Source organism: Sapajus apella, unplaced genomic scaffold, assembly GCF_009761245.1.
Source record: "Sapajus apella isolate SASKATOON/1434 unplaced genomic scaffold, GSC_monkey_1.0 scaffold71, whole genome shotgun sequence".
NCBI classification, from domain to species: Eukaryota; Metazoa; Chordata; class Mammalia; order Primates; family Cebidae; genus Sapajus; species Sapajus apella.
The window spans coordinates 1,397,211-1,416,813 of record NW_022437011.1 but is presented as its reverse complement, the minus strand read 5'-3'; the positions used below and the strand labels follow the sequence as shown (position 1 = coordinate 1,416,813).

At 51.9% G+C, this 19,603-nt stretch overlaps 1 protein-coding gene across 4 annotated transcripts in view; it reads right to left on the bottom strand.

Moving 5' to 3' along the window:
- Positions 1-19,603, bottom strand: part of CAMK2A (calcium/calmodulin dependent protein kinase II alpha) — a 71,060-nt gene that overhangs the window by 50,214 nt on the left and 1,243 nt on the right. For all 4 annotated transcript variants that reach the window (XM_032250229.1, XM_032250233.1, XM_032250230.1 and 1 more), the window contains exon 2: positions 2,194-2,288. In XM_032250229.1, coding sequence (XP_032106120.1) covers positions 2,194-2,288 — 95 coding nt within the window. The remainder of the gene's footprint in view (positions 1-2,193; positions 2,289-19,603) is intronic.

Sequence of the window (19,603 nt, the reverse complement as noted above, 5' to 3'; positions counted from 1 at the left end):
CAGCATTCCTGCCCGCCCTGTCTGTAGCTCCCAACCTTCCAGAAGCTTGGACTTTTCACACTGACCGTGGTCCATGTGGGGCTCCTGGTCCTTCAGAGACCCCCACCCTATCCCCAGTCGCGCCTCTGCTGATCCTCTTTGACCTTCAACACATGGGGGAGGTTGGTAACTGGACAAAACTGCTGAGCTCCCAGCAACACAGCCAGAGAAGAAAAGCAGCAAAGAAGAAACACACAGTCCAACACGGGGCCTGCTGGGAGGCCTGCAGGGAGCAGCATGAGCCTCCTGTACCAGCCGCAGTGAGGACCGCCACGAACCTACACCTGCCGGGCGCTGGTCCCACGCAGCTGCGCCTGTCAAACACCTGGACACCACCAGCCCCTCACACAACATCTCCTGCGCTGCACAAACCATGGACTGTACAGCCCACACCTGCACCCACATCACCCAACAGAATTCTCTCCACCACCTGGCGGTCCCCAGGGAAGCTTATACACCATTTCATTCAGGGTGGGGGCTGCCATCTTTGAAGATAACCCTCTCCAACACACTGACCGTGGTTGCCACCATCACTGTCTTAAACACACAGTAATGGCAAGAAGTGAGTCTCCTGGGCGGGCTTCCCAAATTTTAATGTCCACAATCACCCAGGCATCTTGTTAAAATGCAGATTCAGATTCTTCAAGTCTGGAATGGGGCTGAAGACTTTGCCTTTCTTTTTTTGGAGAGAGTCTTGTTCTGTCACCAGGCTGGAATGCAGTGGCGCAATTTTGGCTCACTGCAATCTCCACCTCTGGGTTCAAGGGATTCCCTTGCCTCAGCCTCCTAAGTAGCGGGTACTACAGGCACCCACCACCATGCCTGGCTAATTTTTTGTATTTTTAGTAGTATTTCACCATTTTGGCCCAGATGGTCTCGAACTCCTGATCTCATGATCCACCCAACTCAGTCACCCAAACTGCTGGGATTACAGGCATGAGCCACCGCGCCCAGCCAAGACTTTGCCTTTCTAACAAGCTGCTGGTGATGCTGATGCCACTGGCCCAGGACCACTTCTAAGGTCCTAGGACAGTGGTTCTCAAACTCTTCTGCAAATTAGAGTTAGCTGGGCATCTTTTCCAAAACCCAGATCACACCCCAGATCAACTCTCTGGAGGGCCAGAGAATGGCGCAGCTGAGGCCAAATACACTTGGAGTTCACTGGCCGCTGTCTGAGTGCAGGTGCTGCTCCAGGTGCTGGGTGCAGAGTAGCCCATCCTCTTGGAGTTTACAGCCCGAAAAGGGAGGTGGATATTAAAGGGGCCTAATCAATGAACAGGATGAGTCTAGATCAGGGAAAGCTATAGAGGAAATAAACAGTAATAAGAGAGAGAAATGGGCCTGGCATGGTGGCTCATGCCTGTAATCCCAGCACTTTGGGAGGCCGAGGCGGGCGGATCATCTGAGATCAAGAGTTTGAGACCAGCCTGGGCAACGTGGTGAAACCTCATCTCTACTAAAAATACAAAGAAAAAACTTAGCTGGGCTTGGTGGCGGGCACCTGCAATCCCAGCTACTCAGGAAGCTGAGGCAGGAGAATCACTTGAACTCGGGCGGGGGAGGTGGCAGTGAGCCGAGATGGCGCCACTGCACTCCAGCCTGGGCGACAAGAGCGAAACTCCGTCTCATTAAAGAAAAAAGAGAGAGAGAGAGAGAGAGAGAGAGAGAGAGAGAGAGAGAGGGAGGGAGAGCCAGAAAATGGAGGAGGCGGCCACTTCAGATTAGGGGGTCAGGAAAACCTCTCAGAGGATGTGACCTTGAGCTGAGACCTGAGGACTGAGAAACAGCCATTCATGAAAGGAGCCAGGAGATGGCGTTCAGGCAGAGGCAAGAGTAGAGGTCTGGAGGGGAGGAGTGAAGGGGAGTGGCAGGAGAGCAGGGAAAGGAGGGCCCATCTGGTGCCTCAGCCCTCACCTGTCGGGGCACAGAGCTTGGCCTGTCTGGGTGAGGCTGTAGTCTCCAGCCTCGAAAAAAGGAAAAGAAAGAAAAAGGGAAGGTGTATTCTCATGACACCCCCGGGAAGGGCAGCTCCCACCCCTGTCATCAGTATCACCCAGCAGCTCAGCCCCGGGTCCTGGTTCTAAACCAAGCAGTACAGGCAGCGGGAGAGAGGAGAGCCCCAGAGGGCGGGCGGGGTAGAGATCAGACACCTACCTCTGGCTGACAGCTTCTTGGTGTTGATGATCTTGGCAGCGTACTCTTGGCCAGCCAGCACCTTCACACACCTTCGCACCACCGAGAAGGCTCCCCTAGGAGGACGGAGAAGGTGGAAACGGTGAGGGAATGCCCAACGCTATGTCCCCAGGAGATGGTGGTGGTCACGTGGCTGCTCCAAGCTACAGGGAGCCCTTCATCAGAGCTGCTCAAGCTCACAGGGGCTTCTGTGGCCCAACTCAGGGACAGAGGCCAGAGAGACCCAGAAGATGGCCCCAGAAGCAGATTAGAAGCTTGGCCTCCAGTAAGAGGAGCTGCCAATGTTATGAAAGTTGGGGTCACCGTGCTATAAAACATTAGAATCATGTAGTGTTAGAACCACAGAATCCGTGTCTCTGAAAGTTTTTAGTTTTTTATTCTCTGAGTAGGTAATACATGGACACGGTTCCAAGTTCAGAAGATACAAAGGTATAGGTAGTAAACGGACTCCTTCCCACGCCCTTACTGCAGCCTCTGACATCCCCTTCCCCGGGATGACCACGGTTACCATGTCCTTAGTATCTTTCCACAGACGGTGTCCCACCCATGAATGGTACTGGACTTTGTATACTGTTCTCCACCTTCCTTTTTTCAGTAGATAATATATTTTTGGAGATCCTCATTCCATAAGAGTTCCTTGTTACTTAGTCTGTGATTGTATGGCTGTCCGATCCTTTATTCAGCCAGTCCCCTGCTGATGGGCGCTCAGATCAGTTTCCATCTATAACCGTCACAAACAATGCTACAAAGATTAACCGAGTATGTGTGCATTTGAATTATATCTCCTTTGTATGCATGTGTCTGTGTGGGATACACTTCCAGAACTTGTGTTATCTGGTCAAGGGGGAGGTGTTGTTTGCTGATTTTGATGGATAATGAGAGACTGCCCATACTAAAGATTGTACCAACTCAATTTCCCACTAGCATGCAAGGGGACCAGTTCCTTTACCCTTGTTGACACAGTGTATTACCCAACTTTTTTTACTAGAGAGAAGGTGGAAAATGGCAATTTGCTGTAATTTAATTGCTAGTTGTCATATTAAGAGTGAGGCTGAGCATCTTTTCATGTTTTAAGAGGCCCTTGGAATTTTATCCTCAAACTATTAGTAATTAGAAGAGAACGTGGGGCAAGGGCTGTGAGTTTTCCAGCTCACAGGGGAAAATATTGTTGCCATGTAGAATGTGGCCCATTTCCTACCTCATTTGATTTTTCAGGAAAAACTACAAGTTTAGATATTGATGAGAAATCGCCCAAATTTTAAACACTGCCACCTGTTCCAAAAGAATCTGAGGATGGCATTAGGCCAAACAAAACTGTCTAAGGCTGGATCTAGAGTCTAGATGCCATTTTGCACTCTTTGCCACAAAAACCATGTGGTCCAACCCCTTTGTATACAGAGAAGAGTCCTAAAGGGCCTGATACTGACCAAGGTCACCACTATTGCCACCCTAACACCATGCTAATGGCAAGAAGAGTCTCCTGGGCAGGCTTCCCAAACCTAAATGTCTGTGGAAATCACCCAGGCACCTTGTTAAAATGCAGATTCTGGGCCGGGCGCGGTGGCTCAAGCCTGTAATCCCAGCACTTTGGGAGGCCAAGGCGGGTGGATCACAAGGTCAAGAGATCGAGACCATCCTGGTCAACATGGTGAAACCCCGTCTCTACTAAAACCACAAAAAATTAGCTGGGCATGGTGGTGCGTGCCTGTAATCCCAGCTACTCGGGAGGTTGAGGCAGGAGAATTGCCTAAACCCAGGAGGCGGAGGTTGCGGTGAGCCGAGATCGCGCCATTGCACTCCACCCTGGGTAACAAGAGTAAAACTCCGTCTCAAAAAAAAAAAAAAAAAAAAAAATGCAGATTCTGATTCCTTGAGACTTTGAGCTCCAGTGTAGCTCAGTGTAGGTTGCTCAAGATCACATGGTTCCTAACAGGCAGAGCTGCATCTAGAACTCAGATGTTAGCACTCCGTATGACTTCCACACCAAGTAAGCCTTCCACCTCCTGGCATGCAGGGCCATGCCCAGGTTTTTGGCATGGCTTCACCCATCACATCCTCCAAACTTGGATCCCCCATCCCAAGCTTATGGGCACCTCTGAGCACACAAAAAGATGAGGCCGACAAGGTAGAGGAGGATGCTGGCAGGCACTGAGGAGGCCTGCAGGCTAGCACAGATGCCTGCTCTGCACACCGCCCTGAGCACTGGCTTCATGTCTGGGCAGCAGGAAATGAGCGGCTGGGAAACTGAAGAAGGATGAGGAGGAAGGAGCCAAGATACGGACTAGAGACCAAGAAATATAACCTTGTATGACAGCTAGAGAGGGCCAGAATTCATGGGCACACAGAGGGTCTCGTGCAGCTGTGGGTCCTTCTTGGGGTGTGCAGCCTGCCCACATGCTACCAGGAAGAAAGCAGCAGGACCCCAAGCTCTTCCCAGAGACTCTCCTCTGCTATGCGGCCCCTCTTCCGTGCTTCCAGAGCACCTCTGCTTAGAAAATAATTCACTTTTCTTCCATCATTCCCACACTTCTGGCCACCAGCTCTGGAGAGTTTTTTTTTTTTTTTTCACACCGACCGATTCTCTGGACACCAGTTGGGTATTCTATAATTCAATTATGAAACTAACTACCTAGAGTTAGTCCGGACCTCACAGGCTAAGGGTTAATTCCCATAAGACAGTCCCCTTGCTTCAGATGCCAATCACAAAGAGTGGGTTATCAGGTTACCCACAGCCCCCTCCTTTTATAATTTTCTATGATGGCTCACAAAACTCAGAGAAACGCATACTTTTACCGTGTGTGTGTGTGTGTGTGTGTGTGTGTGTGTGTGTGCGCGCGCGCGTGCGTGTTTACAATAAAGGTTATGGTAAAGGGTGGATGAACAGCGAGATGAAGAGGGGCATAGAGCAAGGTCTGGAAGGATCTTGAACACAGGAACTTCTGTCCCCATGGAGTTGGGGTGTGCCACCCTCGAGGCATGTGGATGTGTTCACCAACCCAGAAGGTCTTCGAGCTCCATATTTAAGAGTCCTTTATGGAGGCCTCATCACTGGGTACGATTGATTATTAACTCAATCCCCAGCCCCTCTCCTCTCCCTGAGAATGGGGGGAGGGGCTGAAAGTTCCAAGCTTCCGATCATGGTTTGGTCTTTCTGTGACCAGCTCCCACACAGGCACCCACCCAAAGCTGCCTCATTAGAACAAAAGATGTTCTCATCACCCAGGAAATTCCAAGGCAGGTGGGACCTCCAAGTCAGGAACTGCGTTCTAAGACCAAATATTAGAACAAAAGACACTATTAGTACCCCCAAGAGTTTGGGGAGCTCTGTGTCAAGAACCAGGGAAAATGACCAAATGTATATTTATATATTTCTTATTACATCATAATATCATAACCCTATATCTCCATCTAGTTCAGATTGGTGGTGGCTCTTCCTCCTGTTTCTCTCTCCCACCCTGACAGTATCTGAGGGCCAGGACTTTCCCTTTCTTCTCTCTGCTCCCAGTAGTTGACTACCCAGTGTCTGGTGCCAATAGAGCCTCCGTGAGTGTTACTTGCAGGAGCAGGAGGTGGATTTCAGCAAGAGTGAGAGAAACTGACATGAGACAGGAGAGGAAATTTTCAGATGGCGTGTTAGGAACAGGAAAAGGCATCTAAGGAAGGTCAGGGACAACTGGTCTCTCAAAGGTGCCCGCCCTACCCAGGCACGGGGATGGACCCAAAGACCTTTAGGTCCCCGTCTAGCTGGGGGCCATGATCCTCAAAAGCCCTTTGAGAAAAAGTGTTGAAAGCGGCCATATCTGGGTAAGGTTCTGAGAACTCCAGGAAGAGAAGGGCAGAAGGCAGGGAAGGTTTTAAGCTCCAGAGTGCAGGAGCTGGGTCTTGTCCTGCTCAGCAGCAACTGCCAAAGCTTGGTCCAAAGCTAGAGCTCAATTAATATGTGTTGGGTGGATGAGGGAATAGAGGGAGGGATGGTTGGACAGAGGGAGGGAGGGATGAAGATAATTTCTCTGTTAGAGAGGCAAAACGCCCTTCTAGGTAAAGACCTTAGATCAGTGGTTATCAAACTGGCTGCCTCAGACTCCCCTGGAGGATCTCTTATTTATATTTTTCCTTTTTTTGAGACAGAGTATTGCTTTGTCACCCAGGCTGGAGTGCAGTGGCATGATCTTAGCTCACTGCAACCTCCACCTCCTGGGTTCAAGCGATTCTCCTGCCTAGCCTCCCAAGTAGTTGAGACTACAGGTGCATGCCACCACTCCTCATTAGTTTTTTGTATTTTTAGTAGAGATGGGGTTTCACCATGTTGGCCAGGACGGTCTCAATCTCCTGACTTCGTGATCTGCCTTCCTCGGCCTTCCAAAGTGCTGGGATTGCAGGCATGAGCCACCAGGCCCAGCTGGATCTTTTTAAAAAAAAAAAAACAAAAAACACAGATTCTGGGGAGTGGTGGCCCATGTCTGCAATCCACGCACTTTGGGAGGCCAAGCTGAGAGGATCACTCGAGCCCAGGAGTTTGAGACCAGCCTGGGCAATGTGGTGAAACCGCATCTCTACTGCTGGGCTTGGTGGTGCACGTCTGTGGTCCCAGCCATTCAGGAGGCTGACGTAGGAGGATCACTTAAGTGCCGGAGGCGGAGGTTACGGTGAGCTGAGATTGCATCACTGCATTCCAGCCTGAGTGACAGAGTAAGACTCCGTCTCAAAAGAAAAAGTAAGCAAATTCCAAGGCCCCACCCAGACCTCCTAAATCAGTACTTCTGGGTATAGGCCCAGGAAATCTGCAATTTCATTTTAACTCCATCTAGGGGTGATTCTTTCCCAGGGAGCCCAGCACTGCCCAATGCCTTCCGGGGAAGTCTTGCCGCATATCCTGCCTCCCTTGGAAATCAGCCCAGGTGGGGGCCAGTGAGCGCTCTGTGCAGGGAGGCCTGACCGGCCCCATGAGCCTGGGCCCTGGCTCGGTGAGCAGAGGCCGTAAGAGCCACGTCTGTAAAACAAGAGAAGCCACACTTGCTAAACTTCTTCTTCAGAACAGCAGCAAGCTTTTCTGTAAATCAGAGGCTCCTCACCAGGGGTCCATGCCATAGGTGGGGCAGTGTGGGAACCCTGAACCCTTGAAGGACACCTGGTGCATCCAAGTATAAGCAAGTGCATGTTTTGGAGGGGAGGTAAAGGTGCATAGCTTTTATCAGATGCTCAGAGAGAGTTTCTCAAAACAAGTTTAGAGCAGCTTATCCAGAGGGTACCAGCCCCTCACATGCCCAGAAGTCTTCCTCCCTTCAAATGTACATTCACCACTAAGCACCCTTTGGACTCTCATAGCAATCCTGTGAAGTCGGAATTCTGATCTCCCATTTAACAGATCAGGAAACTGAGGCCTCACATGAGCAGGCATGTTCTAAATTGAGGCTGTAAAGAGAATCCAGGTCACTTGCACTCTTCCTCTGACTCAACCGAAGACAGGACAACGTGGTTTTCAAGAGCAGAGGCTCTGGGGTCACAAAGACCTGTGGGCCAATCCTAGCTCACCCCTAAATGTGTGACGCTGAACTTGACACATAACCTTTCTGCGTCTTCCTATTAGAGGGCAACGATAGCCTTTACGTCCTGGGTTTGTCAGGAGATTCAGTGAGGTAACTGGTTTGAAACACTTGGCGCAGTACCAAGCACATGGGACATGGTGGGGGGAGAAAGGGGGGCTGAATGAGGCAAGGAAAGGGGCTGGGCTGCTACCTAGGCAGCCTCAGGCTCCGCCCCTGCCTGCCATGGCTGTGGGGATCAGAGGAAAGTCATAGCAGAAATGAGAGTGAGGGCAGTGAGTCGGCAGCCCTAAACTCTTTTTATCTTCTGTTTTTTAAAAAAACCATATTTCTATATTCTTGTCCTGCATGAACAAGTGGCCACAGCCCAGAAACCTTGGCAAACAGAAGAGCCAGCCCACTCCTCTTGTGGCCCTGAGCTGAGCAGGTGGCCAGCAGATGGGTGGGTGGGCTGGAGCTTGGGAACAGGACAGGGTTGGAGAGGCAGGGAGGCCAAGGTGGGGAGGGCAAGGGTGGGAGGCCATGGCTAAGGGTCCCAAGAGGAAGGGATGAGGCCTGGGTGTGAGGGCTGTGGGGGATGGCCATGGGCAGTCCTAGAAGTGTCTATGAAAGTGTTTCTGAATTCCTGGAGGGGTGTGGGGGAGTGGCCCTGGGTGCAAAGGAGGAGGGGTGGTGGAAGTGTTCCCTGGTGCAAGGGGTGGGTGTCTGGCCATAGGCATGTATTGGCAACCTGGTCTAGCCCCTAAGTGTGTGATGCTATGGGGCTGTAGGTGAGACAAAGCACACGTATATCACCCTAGGTATGATGCATCCATGCGAGCCAGAGGGTCACAGAACATAGGCAGGGAGGGGTGTGTGGGGGAGAGACAGACAGACACTGGAGGAACTGAGTCTCAGCCCTCAGCCCTGCTGGAAAGACTTAGGCAAGAACCGGCCCCAGTGAGGGCCACAGCCTCTTCATTGCAATGTGGAGGCTGGGGTAGGGATGAGGCTCAGGAATGCAGTGGCCCTGCAGCTCTAATGTTTGACACCAGTTCCAACAGAACTTCCTGTGATGATGGAAACACTCTGAGCTGTCCACTGCGGCAGTCACTAACCACAGATGCTACAGAGCACTTGAAATGGGACCAGCGGAACTAGGCACCCAATTTCTTATTTGATTTAATTTAAGTAACAATATGTGGGTGATGGAGAGTGTGGCTCTACATGGAGAGGAGCAGAGTTCACATCATGGGTCAGCTACTTCTTAGCAAGCTACTTCACCTCAGTAAGCCTGTCTCCTCCCCCTGCAAAACGTGGACAATCATAGCACCAATCCTATGCAGTTGTTTCAAGGATTCAATGAGATAATAAGGTAGGCAATGAGTTTGGCAGAGTCCCTGGGGTATAGTAAATGCTCAAGGAACAATGCCTTGTGTAGGCATCACTATCCATGAAGGGAGGAGGACAGCTGGCATCATTAGAAACAAAACGGACATTGTTTGCCAAGCTTGGGGAAGAAGCAAGCCAAGGTGGAGGTGTCGTGGGAGCCACAGTGAGGTGGCTGAGCAGCCTGCCCCTGAGGGTAGACGAGCAGGAGTGTGGGCAGGCAGGGAGGCCCCGCTCCGGCACTCCAGCAGGCAGACGAGAGGGCACAGTGACAGTGGGTCCGGCGCGCGGCTGAGAATGTGGGAACGTGCTAATGGGCTGTGAAAAGCAAGATTCACACTGGGAAATTGCTTTCTGGCTGCCTGGCAGGCAAGGTGTCCTGGGTGTAGCTGGCTGGCAGCCCACAGGGGCCCACCGCCCTCCCTGGCCTGAAACAGCAGGAAGAGTTGACATGCAGCCAAGTGCGGCTCCAGGAGCACTAGATGGGGAGTCAGAAGTCCTGAGCCTCACTCAGCTCGGCTACCAGTTTCCTTATTCTTCTGGGCCTCAGTTTCCTAGTTGAAAGATGGGGGTGAGAAACACCAGCCCTGCCTCCTTCCTGGAGCCACTTGTGAGGGGTCTCTGCTACCAAAGACTGGTTGCCGCCACTTTCTCGAAAGGAAGCCTCTTCACCCTCACCCCAAGCCACTCAGAGCCCATGGTATACCTGTGAGTCTCAGCAGACAGGAGCACCTTTTGTCTGTTGCGGCCTTCTGGGGACAGCACACTCACCACACACTTCCCTCCACTCTGGGCTCCGTGGGGGTCTGATTGTCTGGGCCCCTTAGGGTAGTCTTTACTATCTGCCCTTCATTGACTGTTTCTTCAAACATGCTCAGGTCTCCCTCCTTCCAGAAAAATAAAACAACCCCTCAAATAAAACAAAACTACCAAGAACCTTTCTCTCGACCCAGCAGCCTGTGCTGTTTCCTTCCTCCCTTTTTCTTTGCTGCCAAACTTCCAGAACAAATGTCCGACATCCGCCGCCTCCTCTTCCCACCTCCCACACTCCATGAACCCACCACAATCTGGCTGCCGCCCCCAGGGCTCCATGGAAGAAATGCCGGCGCCAGGTTCGCCCACCCATTCCTCCTCCACCCTCACCACTATCCCTTGCAGTCCCCCGGGGAGCCTAATGCACCTTGCCTGCCCCACCCCAGGTAGCATTTGGCCCCACTGAACACAGCTTTGAGCTCACCCTTCCTTTTGTTTCTAGATCGAAGCACTTTCCCGGCCTCCCCCATCACAGACAATGCCTTCCCTGCCCCACCTTCCCTTAATATTGCTGCTCCCTGGCCTCTCTCCACCCGCCCTCTTACCACTCCCGCCCATCCCCTCTACCAGGGGCCATTAGCTGTGACCTCTGGGGAGGCTCTGGGCATTTGAGAACCCACTTAAAACTGTATTTAAATGATTCTGTGTCTGTGCATTGTTCTGGAAAAAGGATGCGTAGTCATCAGCTCCACAAAGGAGTCCATGACTCCCCAAATAGTTAAAGCCGTTGACCATCGCCCAAGACTGAAATCCACATGCAGAGCCCCCTTCTGTCTTTGGAATTCTAGCCCCGTATTTTTAGCTACTCATTATCTTGCCTGGATGCTACATGGCAGGCACCTCATAATCAAATCCCGGTCTCCTCCCCAAAATTTCCCCATTTTCGGTTAAGATACTTATGCATTTCACTTCTCTGAGATGAGCTGGGGAGGATTTCAGAAAGTTCCTTGTCAATTGCAGATAGATCTGTTATATGTGAGAGAATCTGCATCCAAAACGCCTTGGTGGTCAGTAACACATAGCCCAGGCTGGCTGATTTGATCACCCAGGACGTGGAACCCAGAATAGACAGGGTTAGAATGCCTGGGGAAAGGGAAAGAGCTGGGGTTGGCCACAGAGGCAGCGCCATGCACTGGGCTAGAGTGTGGGCCACATGTGGCTGCGTCAGAACCTGGTATAGCCCATCATGCTGCAGTCCACCCCCTCCCATTCCAAAGCTGAAGAAGCTGGAACCAAGGCTTTGAACCCCAGGACTGCTGATTCGTAGTCCATTGCTTTTGCCAATACGCAGTACTCTCAGATCAGAGGGGTTCTGACCTCAAGGTCCACCGTTGGGCTTTAGAGTAGCAGGACCTGTGGAAAATAACAGCGTTCTGCATGTCACAGTGAGTGTGCACTTTGGGAGGGGGGGGATACCCATAGCTTAGGTGAGATTCTCTGAAAGCTCCTAATTCCCAAAACAGTTAAAAAGCTGGGATCTAATTCATTCAGAAATAATGAGAAGCTTTTAGGCCTCAGCTTACCCATCTGTGACATCAAGTGTTGATAAATAATTTTTTTTGGTTTCTTTTGTTTGTTTGTTTTCTTTTAGTTTTTTTTTTCTTTTGTTTTTATCTTTTTTTATTTTTCTTTTTTCTTTTCTTTTTTTTCATTTTTTAATCTTTTTCGATAAGTAATTTTTAAGCCTTCTCTTTCTTTCTTTCTTTTTCTTTCTTTCCTATTGAGGCATTAGTACCTTTTTGTAATAATCCACAAACAAAACACAGCTATGCAAGTTCTCAATTGGCAAACAGCTCTGAGAAGATGGGGCTGGATGCTCACCATCCCCTTTGCTTGACTCCCCACTTCTTCCCAGCTCTGTGAGCAGAACTCCACAGACTAAAGCATTATGTATGCAGCCAGAAAATCCCAGGACCTGTTACTGAAACCACACCTCTTCCGTCCTCTCGACCGCCTGCAGCCACCCACTCCCAGACTCTAGAAGATGCTGCAGGGACGCAGTGTGTTCGAGCTGTCCCACACTGCCCCCACCCCCAAACACCAACTCAGCAGAAGTCTCGTGGGGGACACAGAAGGGCTGGGAACCAGAAGAATCTGTTTGCAGCAGGGAACACTGAACCAACAGAAGTTCCAACAGATTCCTTGTTTTGGCTGTGCAAGGGTTTTTTCAAATGGGTCACAAAAAGAAAAACAGAAAAATTTCTATTTTCTTTTTTTGTTGTTGGTTTTTCTGGGGGTGTTTGTTTGTTTTGTTTTTTGAGATGGAGTTTCGTTCTTGTTGCCCAGGCTGGAGTGCAATGGTGCAATCTTGGCTCACCGCAACCTCCGCCTCCTGGGTTCAAGTGATTCTCCTGCCTCAGCCTCCCAAGTAGCTGGGATTACAGGCATGTGCCACCATGCCCAGCTAATTTTGTATTTTTAGTAGAGACAGGGTTTCTCCATGTTGGTCAGGCTGGCCTTGAACTCCCAATCTTAGGAGATCCACCCGCCTCAGCCTCCCAAAGTGCTGGGATTACAGATGTGAGCCGCCTTACCCAGCCTCAATTTTCTTTTTACAGTGCTTAAAGGCAGGGCTACAGCCCAGCAAGGCAGGGGACATGCCAAGGGGTGACTTTCTCCTCAGTCTTTGATGGCCTGACCCTGTCCAGAGTATACACCACAAAGTCTTTTAGAGGTTCAAGCATCAGAGGAGAGAGGTTTCCAGGGGTAGGAGAGCCAAGCACTGGAGTGGACAGAGGCTGGAGTGTCCAGTTCTCCTGTGTCACTGGCTTGTGTCACCATGGGCAAGGCCCTCGACCCCTCTGGGCCTTAGCTTGCTATCTGTAAGACAACGGGGTCCTCTTCCCTCCAATATGCTAAATGGAATACCCTGGCCCTAAACCATCTCCCACTTCATTCTTGTAGCAAAGCATCTCCCCAGGTGAGGGTAGAGATTTGGGCAGGAGGCATGCAAGGAAGGTAGGTGAATGAGGGTGGGATTTGCACATCTCTGCTGCCAGAGCGCTTGCTCCTGAGGCCACAGCCAGCTCTGGGATGCAGGAGCAGTTCTGACCATAAGAGTGTCTTCCCTCTGTGGAGCTGAAAGCTACCTCCCTTACTCTAGAAAGTTGGCAGCTCTGCCTCTAGGGCCTCTCAAGCCCTAGGACATCTCCGAAGCAATGATTGGTTGGGGAGGAGGGAGACATAGCCCCCAAGAAGTCTCTTCTGTCTGCTAAAGCCCCCCAGTTCCTCGGTGTTCTCTCACTTGATTCAGCTTCCAGATCTTCTCCACCCTGCCTGGTCCCCTGTTCCAGACAATCTACAGGTTTTTAATAGTCCTGCTAGGACCCAGCATCTAGAAATTCGGGTCAGGCTGACCAGGCCAGAAAAGAATAAGACCCCAGATGCCCCTAGGGCTGCATGCTCCACTGAAATACATACCGCAGAGCTTTTGTATGAGTTGTTCCCACTGTTAGGAATACTCTTCCACCCTCTACCCTCTGGTTAACTCTTCTTCCCTCCTCTCACGTTCTCTTTCTTTTTAAAACAGAGATAAGGTCTTGCTCTGTCATCCAGGCTGGCGTGCAATGGCATGATCAGAGCTCACTGCAGGCTTGGTCTCCTGGGGCCAAGCAATCCTCCCACCTCAGCCTCCTGAGTAGCTGGGACTACAGGCATGAGCCACCACACCCAGCTAACCTCTAGGTAACTCTTATTCAGCCTCCAGCTCCCTAATGTCACAGCATCAGGGAACTTTCCCTGCTACCTCCCTCACCCCAGCTAATTGAGCTCTTTGCAGCTCACAATTCCATGTGTGTGGCCAAAGCCCTTATCCAGTTGCATTTAAATAATGATTTCTGAAGTGATTTAATTAATGTTGGCTTTGCACTGCATGGTGAGCCCTGCCAGGGCAGAGATCACAGAAGTTTTGCAAGTGGTACATGCTGGGCTCAACCTAGGGCTGGGAACAGAGTCCATGCTCGGGAAATATCTGTTGAAAGGATGCAAGGATCCTGGATGTGTTCCTCCTTTTTTTTTTTTTTTTTTAAATTTCTTTTTTTTAAGTTTTTTCTTTATTTTTAAATTTTTTTCTTTTCTTTTTTTTAAATATTTTTCTTTCTTTTTTTTTTTTTTAGAGACAGGGTCTCACTATGTTGCCCAGGCTGGAGTGCAGTGGCTATTCACAGGTGTGATCCCACTACTGATCAGCACGGGAGTTTTGACCTGCTCCGTTTCCGACCTGGGCCAGTTCACCCCTCCTTAGGCAACCCGGTGGTCCCCCACTCCCGGGAGGTCACCATATTGATGTCGAACTTAGTACGGACGCCCGACCAGCATAGCGCACTACAGCCCAGAACTCCTGGACTCAAGCGATCCTCTAGCCTCAGCCTCCCGAGTAGCTGGAACTACAGGTACATGCGACTGTGCACGGCGTGTTCCTCCTTTTATATGACCCCAAGACACCAAGGCCCTCAACCTTCTCCAGCACAGAGAGTCTCACTGGCCTTAGAGCCCCCCCTGACTCCGTGGTGGACAGCCATGCCACACGAGGACCTAGAGGACTGGGACTGGGTCTCAGCAGGGTGGGCTGCACCAGGCTTGCCTGGGGTGGGAGGCTTCTTACAGTACCACGGAGAAGCTGGGAGAGAGGACCACAGGCAGTTCACATGCAGAAAGGGGACTGAGGCAAGGGAGGACAGAGACAGAGGCAGAGGCAGAGGCAGAGACACAGAGGCAGAGTGAAACCAGAGAGATAGAGAGACAAACATAGAGGAGACAGAGTCAGAGAGCCCAGAAACCCAGCCAGCGCCATCTTGCTCTCCCTGCATTGGGAGATGGACCGATGCTCTATGCCCTGTCACAGCCAGTGTGTATGTGTGTCCATGTGCATGTGTGTGCTCCTATGAGCTGTGTGAAGATGCACAGGTGTGTGTGAGCATGCAGACATCAGCAACAGGATGCAGGTGCTGCGCTCTGAGGCTCTGCCCACACCCACAGAGATGGCCATGGCCCGGACTGCAGGGGATGCTGGCGGCAGTATCACTGTGTGCTTGGGGAGGGAGGTGGGGAGGAAGGGAGGGAGGGAGGGAGGCTCAGCAGAGTGTCAGTGTGTCTCAGCCTGTGTGGGGGCGGCTGCGCGGGGGCGGAGGGCTGCAGCGTGCACCAGAACATGTGCGTGCCTGCGGCTCTGATGGCTTGGAGGAGAGGGAGGAAAGCTTGTCCCTTCCCTGTTCCTGCTACCCCTTCCTTGAGGTCTTGCCCCTCAATTTCCCATCCTTTGGCCTCTGGTCGCTGCACATCATCTAGTCCCCAAGCCCAGGCCCTGCCTCTCCTGTGGCCTTGGACAAACCAAGCCACTTCTCTCCAAGTGTTGACTCCCAAAGACCAAGGCAAAGACCATCTATGCAATGAGCAGAGCACCTCCATGGTCCTTACAATTCTGATGTTCTGGGGGTCTGCAATTTCCCATGTGTGTTTTCCACAGAGGGAGGCTACAGAGGGTGGCATCTCTAAAGGGGCATTGCAGGCATCTCCAGAGGTATTATGATCCCCATTTTACAGATGGTAAAGCTGAGGCACACAAAGGGCAAATGATTCACCCAGGATGGCCCAGTATATTAGAGGTGGAATCATGATTGAAAAATCAGCAACAACAGAGTTCCCCTGCCCATGTGGCCACTGCTCCTCTTCCCTTGTTAGTGGGCAAGAGGAAGGACGTTCTCCAGCTATGGCACCAGTTGCAATCCCTCTCAGCAGTCTTCCCCGTATGCCGGGTGCTGGAGGCCTGGACACAATCCCCTGAGCCAGTCTCTCCACCTCCTCAAGCTGCGGTCTCCTCATCTGTAAGATGGATGAGTAAGCCCTGCCCGCCTCCTCCAGAGATGAGCTCATGGATGAAGAGCCTCACTGGCCCCAAAGTGCTGTGGATAGGAGAGGGTATAAGAGGTGGAGGAAAAGTACGGCCCCCAGTTTTCGGGTGCATGGATGCCCAGTGTTCTCTCTCCAACATGACATTGTCCATCCTCCCATCGGCTCTGCCTGGGAAAGGCAGAATTGCTAAGCACATTCTACAGATGTTAGAGCTCGGGTCCCACGAGAAGACTTGAGCACCCAGGCCCCAGGACCTCAGTGCAGGGAGCTGCCTCTGGGCCACACTGCCACCCATGGATCAGCCCAGGTGAGAAGAAGCCCGGGTGGAGAAAGGTGCCCTCTCCTCCCTGTCAACCAGGCTGGCCAACTGCAGCCCCAACAACCCCATCTCCAACCCCAGCTCTGCCTTGAGTCAGTTTCAAATCTGTTTCTAGAGAGAAAAGAGTGGGCTAAGCTCTCTCTCCAGTCTCTCTTCCTCCCTCCCGCTCCCTCTCTCAAGTAAAATCTCCTTCGGAGACTCTTCCCATACAGCCCAGTGATGACACAGGCTGTAGGACAACTTTCTGCCTTTCTAACCCCTCCTGGGGGAAGGATCAGAAGCCCAGAGAATGCCAAAGGCTGGAAAAGGTTCATTTTCCACTTCCTTGAACGGGACCCCTTCCCTGAGCCCTCTGGTGCACCTGTATCCACCCCTTCGCCCATAACCAGCATTCTTCCCTTTCTCAGAGAGGTCTTTGGGGAAGGCTGTGTATGCTGGGAGCTGGGGCCTGGCCGCTTCAGTCCACACTGAACCCTGGAGCTGGTCCAGCATGCTTCCTGCAAGCTTCTGTGCCTCTAGGGTCTGGGCTTTTATTTCTCTCATCCTCGGGAGAGAAGAGGATTGGGTCAAAGGAGGAAGGATGAGCTCATCCTGGATCCCAAGAGACAGCCCCACCCCAACCTTCTAGGGGACCGGAATCAAGTTCTTGACTCATCTGAATTCATATGCTTCAGTGGAACCTGCAGTCCAGTAGCATCAAGAGGCTCCAGAAGCCCTGCCCAGGGCTCCGGCCCCATCACAGATTCCCAGAGGGCTGCCTACCAGGGCTGGAGAAGAGCAGCTCCTCTCACATCCATAGCCAGCCCTACCTGGGCCTCTGCAAAGGCCTGCAGTTCTGAGCCAGACCCCACTGGGCAGGGTGCCAGAAGCCCTCCAGAGGGCTTTGCCCACCTCTCCAGCTGGGCAGCCCAAGGCCTTGAAGAGGGAGACCCAAAGGCTCCCGTGTGCCCTTTGAGGGCCAACCTGGCTGCGTCTTCCAGTCACCCTGCTAATGATCTGAAGTGGGTTCTGGGATGGGGGCTCAGCTTTTGGGTGGTGACTGCAGTGTCCCAGCTGGCAGGAACCATGGGTCATCAATCGAAGGACAGGCCCTGTAGGTACCCTCATGGCTTCCTTCCACAGAACAGGAATATTTGCCTCCCAGCCAGCCAGCAGGGAAGCACGGTTTGGTCAACCTCCTCCCAGCCCTGGATGGACCGACTCCAGACAAAAGGTACAAGCAGGTCCCTTTCCTTGCTTTTAGCCTTGCCCAGCCTTTAAGAACAACAACAGTCACCCCGGTAGCAATCGGCCTGGGGGGCCCATCGTGTGCCAGGCTCAAGGCTGTGTCTCTACATGCACAATCTCATTGAATCCTCACAGCCCTTTTTATCTCTAGTCTACAAGTAGAGGGGAAGAGGTAGCACAGCCTGCCCCGTGTCACAGAGCTATGGGTGGTGAGGGACAGAGCCTGTGTCTTTAATGGCCATGCAGGGCACTGCCCCTCCCTGCACCACTGGATGCTCAGACTGAAGCTGCTGTGCAGAGCAGGAGCCCCAGGCTCCTCAGTGATGTGCTCTGGTCTTTTTAACACAGACATCAGAGGTGTGGAACCAGGCCACTTCATCCCCTTTTCTCCGATACAAGCTTCCGCAACCTTCGGCTCATACACAGCCTTCCCAATGTCCTGCAAGCTCCTGACATTGCATGCAACATTTCGGAGCTTTGTGCGTTTTTCTGGGGAACGTAGATTTAGACTTTCATCAGATTCCTGGAGGAATATGTGACCTAAAAAAGGTTAAGAGCACTGATGGTTCTGGAAGGAAGAAGCCTGAAATTGATTAAAGAAGGCCTAGCTATGCCTTTTACCCTCGGTTTTCCTGTCATGGCCACACCAGGGCTCCCTTGCCCCTGAAATTCCTTGTGAAGTCTCACGAAGGGTTTCTTTGCCAAGTTGTCCCCACAAAACCCAGTCTTAATGATATCCATCTCCTCTCGGGGCAAAACATCACTTTTATTTTCACTTTGAGTGCTTGAGTCACATCTCAGCTCCATCTCACTGTACTCATGACGCAGTCCTGCCGGAACCCAGTCTTGGTCACTCCCTGAAAGGCAGCTTCGTCGCTAATCAGGGAATTCTTGGATTCTAGGCGCGCACTGGAAAACACCTGGAGAGGGGTCCCTGCACAAGTTTGTAGACAACCTCAGTCCTCTAGAGAAGCCGCAAACATTTTGTTTCTGCCCCTACCCCCAATAAAAGCACATTCAGAAAAGCAGAAAGTCTGCAGATAAGAATGAACACACACCTACACATGGGTATGTGTGCTCATGGGAGGCGGTATATGCCTGTAGGATAGTCTGGGTGTGTGTGTGTGCATGTGTGTGTGTGTGCGCGTGTGTGTGTGTGTGTGTGCAAGCAGCCTTCTCGTATACAGTCACAGGGCCACCTCCTTCCTGCACATATGCAGACACCAGCATGAGCTCACACATGTCTATAACACCCATACTCCCACACAAGCCTGTGAGCCCAGGCCTCACACACGCACACACATGCGTGTGCACACACTTGTACATCTTCCTGTGTGCATGACCCCAGCTTTCAAAGATGTTCATGTCAAGACCTCATAGGAACACCATTGTGTCCGCATCTCACATGAGCATCCTCACACACCCCCAGACCTCATGCACATGTGTCTTCCTATGTGCACACAGCTCTAACCTGCCATACATGTGCACATATAATGAGTCATGTCCACATCCTTGCTCTCATTCGACCCAATCAGCAGCACTCCTGTGATACTCACAGGACATAGGCACCCTTTCCAGGCACACTTGCATTTTCAGGCCTTACACATGAAGCACCTCTTCCTGGTGCACATGCATGAATGCTTGCACACCCTTTCGGGCCACACAAGTGTACCCCAGTGTCACAATCAATTTCCCTCAAAAGTCCTTTTACAGCAACACACATCACTCCTCCTCAAAATGCACACTGGTGCAAACACATTCAGAACTCACAGCAGCACACACCTGTCTCCAGGGCCCCTCCCCCCTGTGCTCCTGCGGCCACAGCAGAAACCAACAGGGCATCGGTGCTTCTTTGCCCACAAGGTAAACTCTGCCTCCAAAATGCACCCAACTCTTGACCCATCCCAGGATCCTCCGGAAACCCAACTGGGACATCCAGGAGCCCTTCCCTGCCACTCCACAGCCCACTGGGCCACCCACAGGGGCTCCCCTGTTTCCTCCTCCTCCCTCCCTCCTCTCCACAGCAGCCGTCAGGACAGAAAATGAGCTCTGGGCTGGGCAACTTTGCCAAAGATCCAGAGCCGCTGCACCGTTCATGCCCCAGCCCCTGAAACAGCAGTGCCCCCGCTACAGCTTGCCTGATTGCCCCTCCCCACCTCCCAACACCCGGGAAGACTGTCGTGCTCAGATATTAACCCCTACTGTACTGATGCCCTCACTCCTGGCAGGAGCTGAGAAGGGGGAGGTGGGG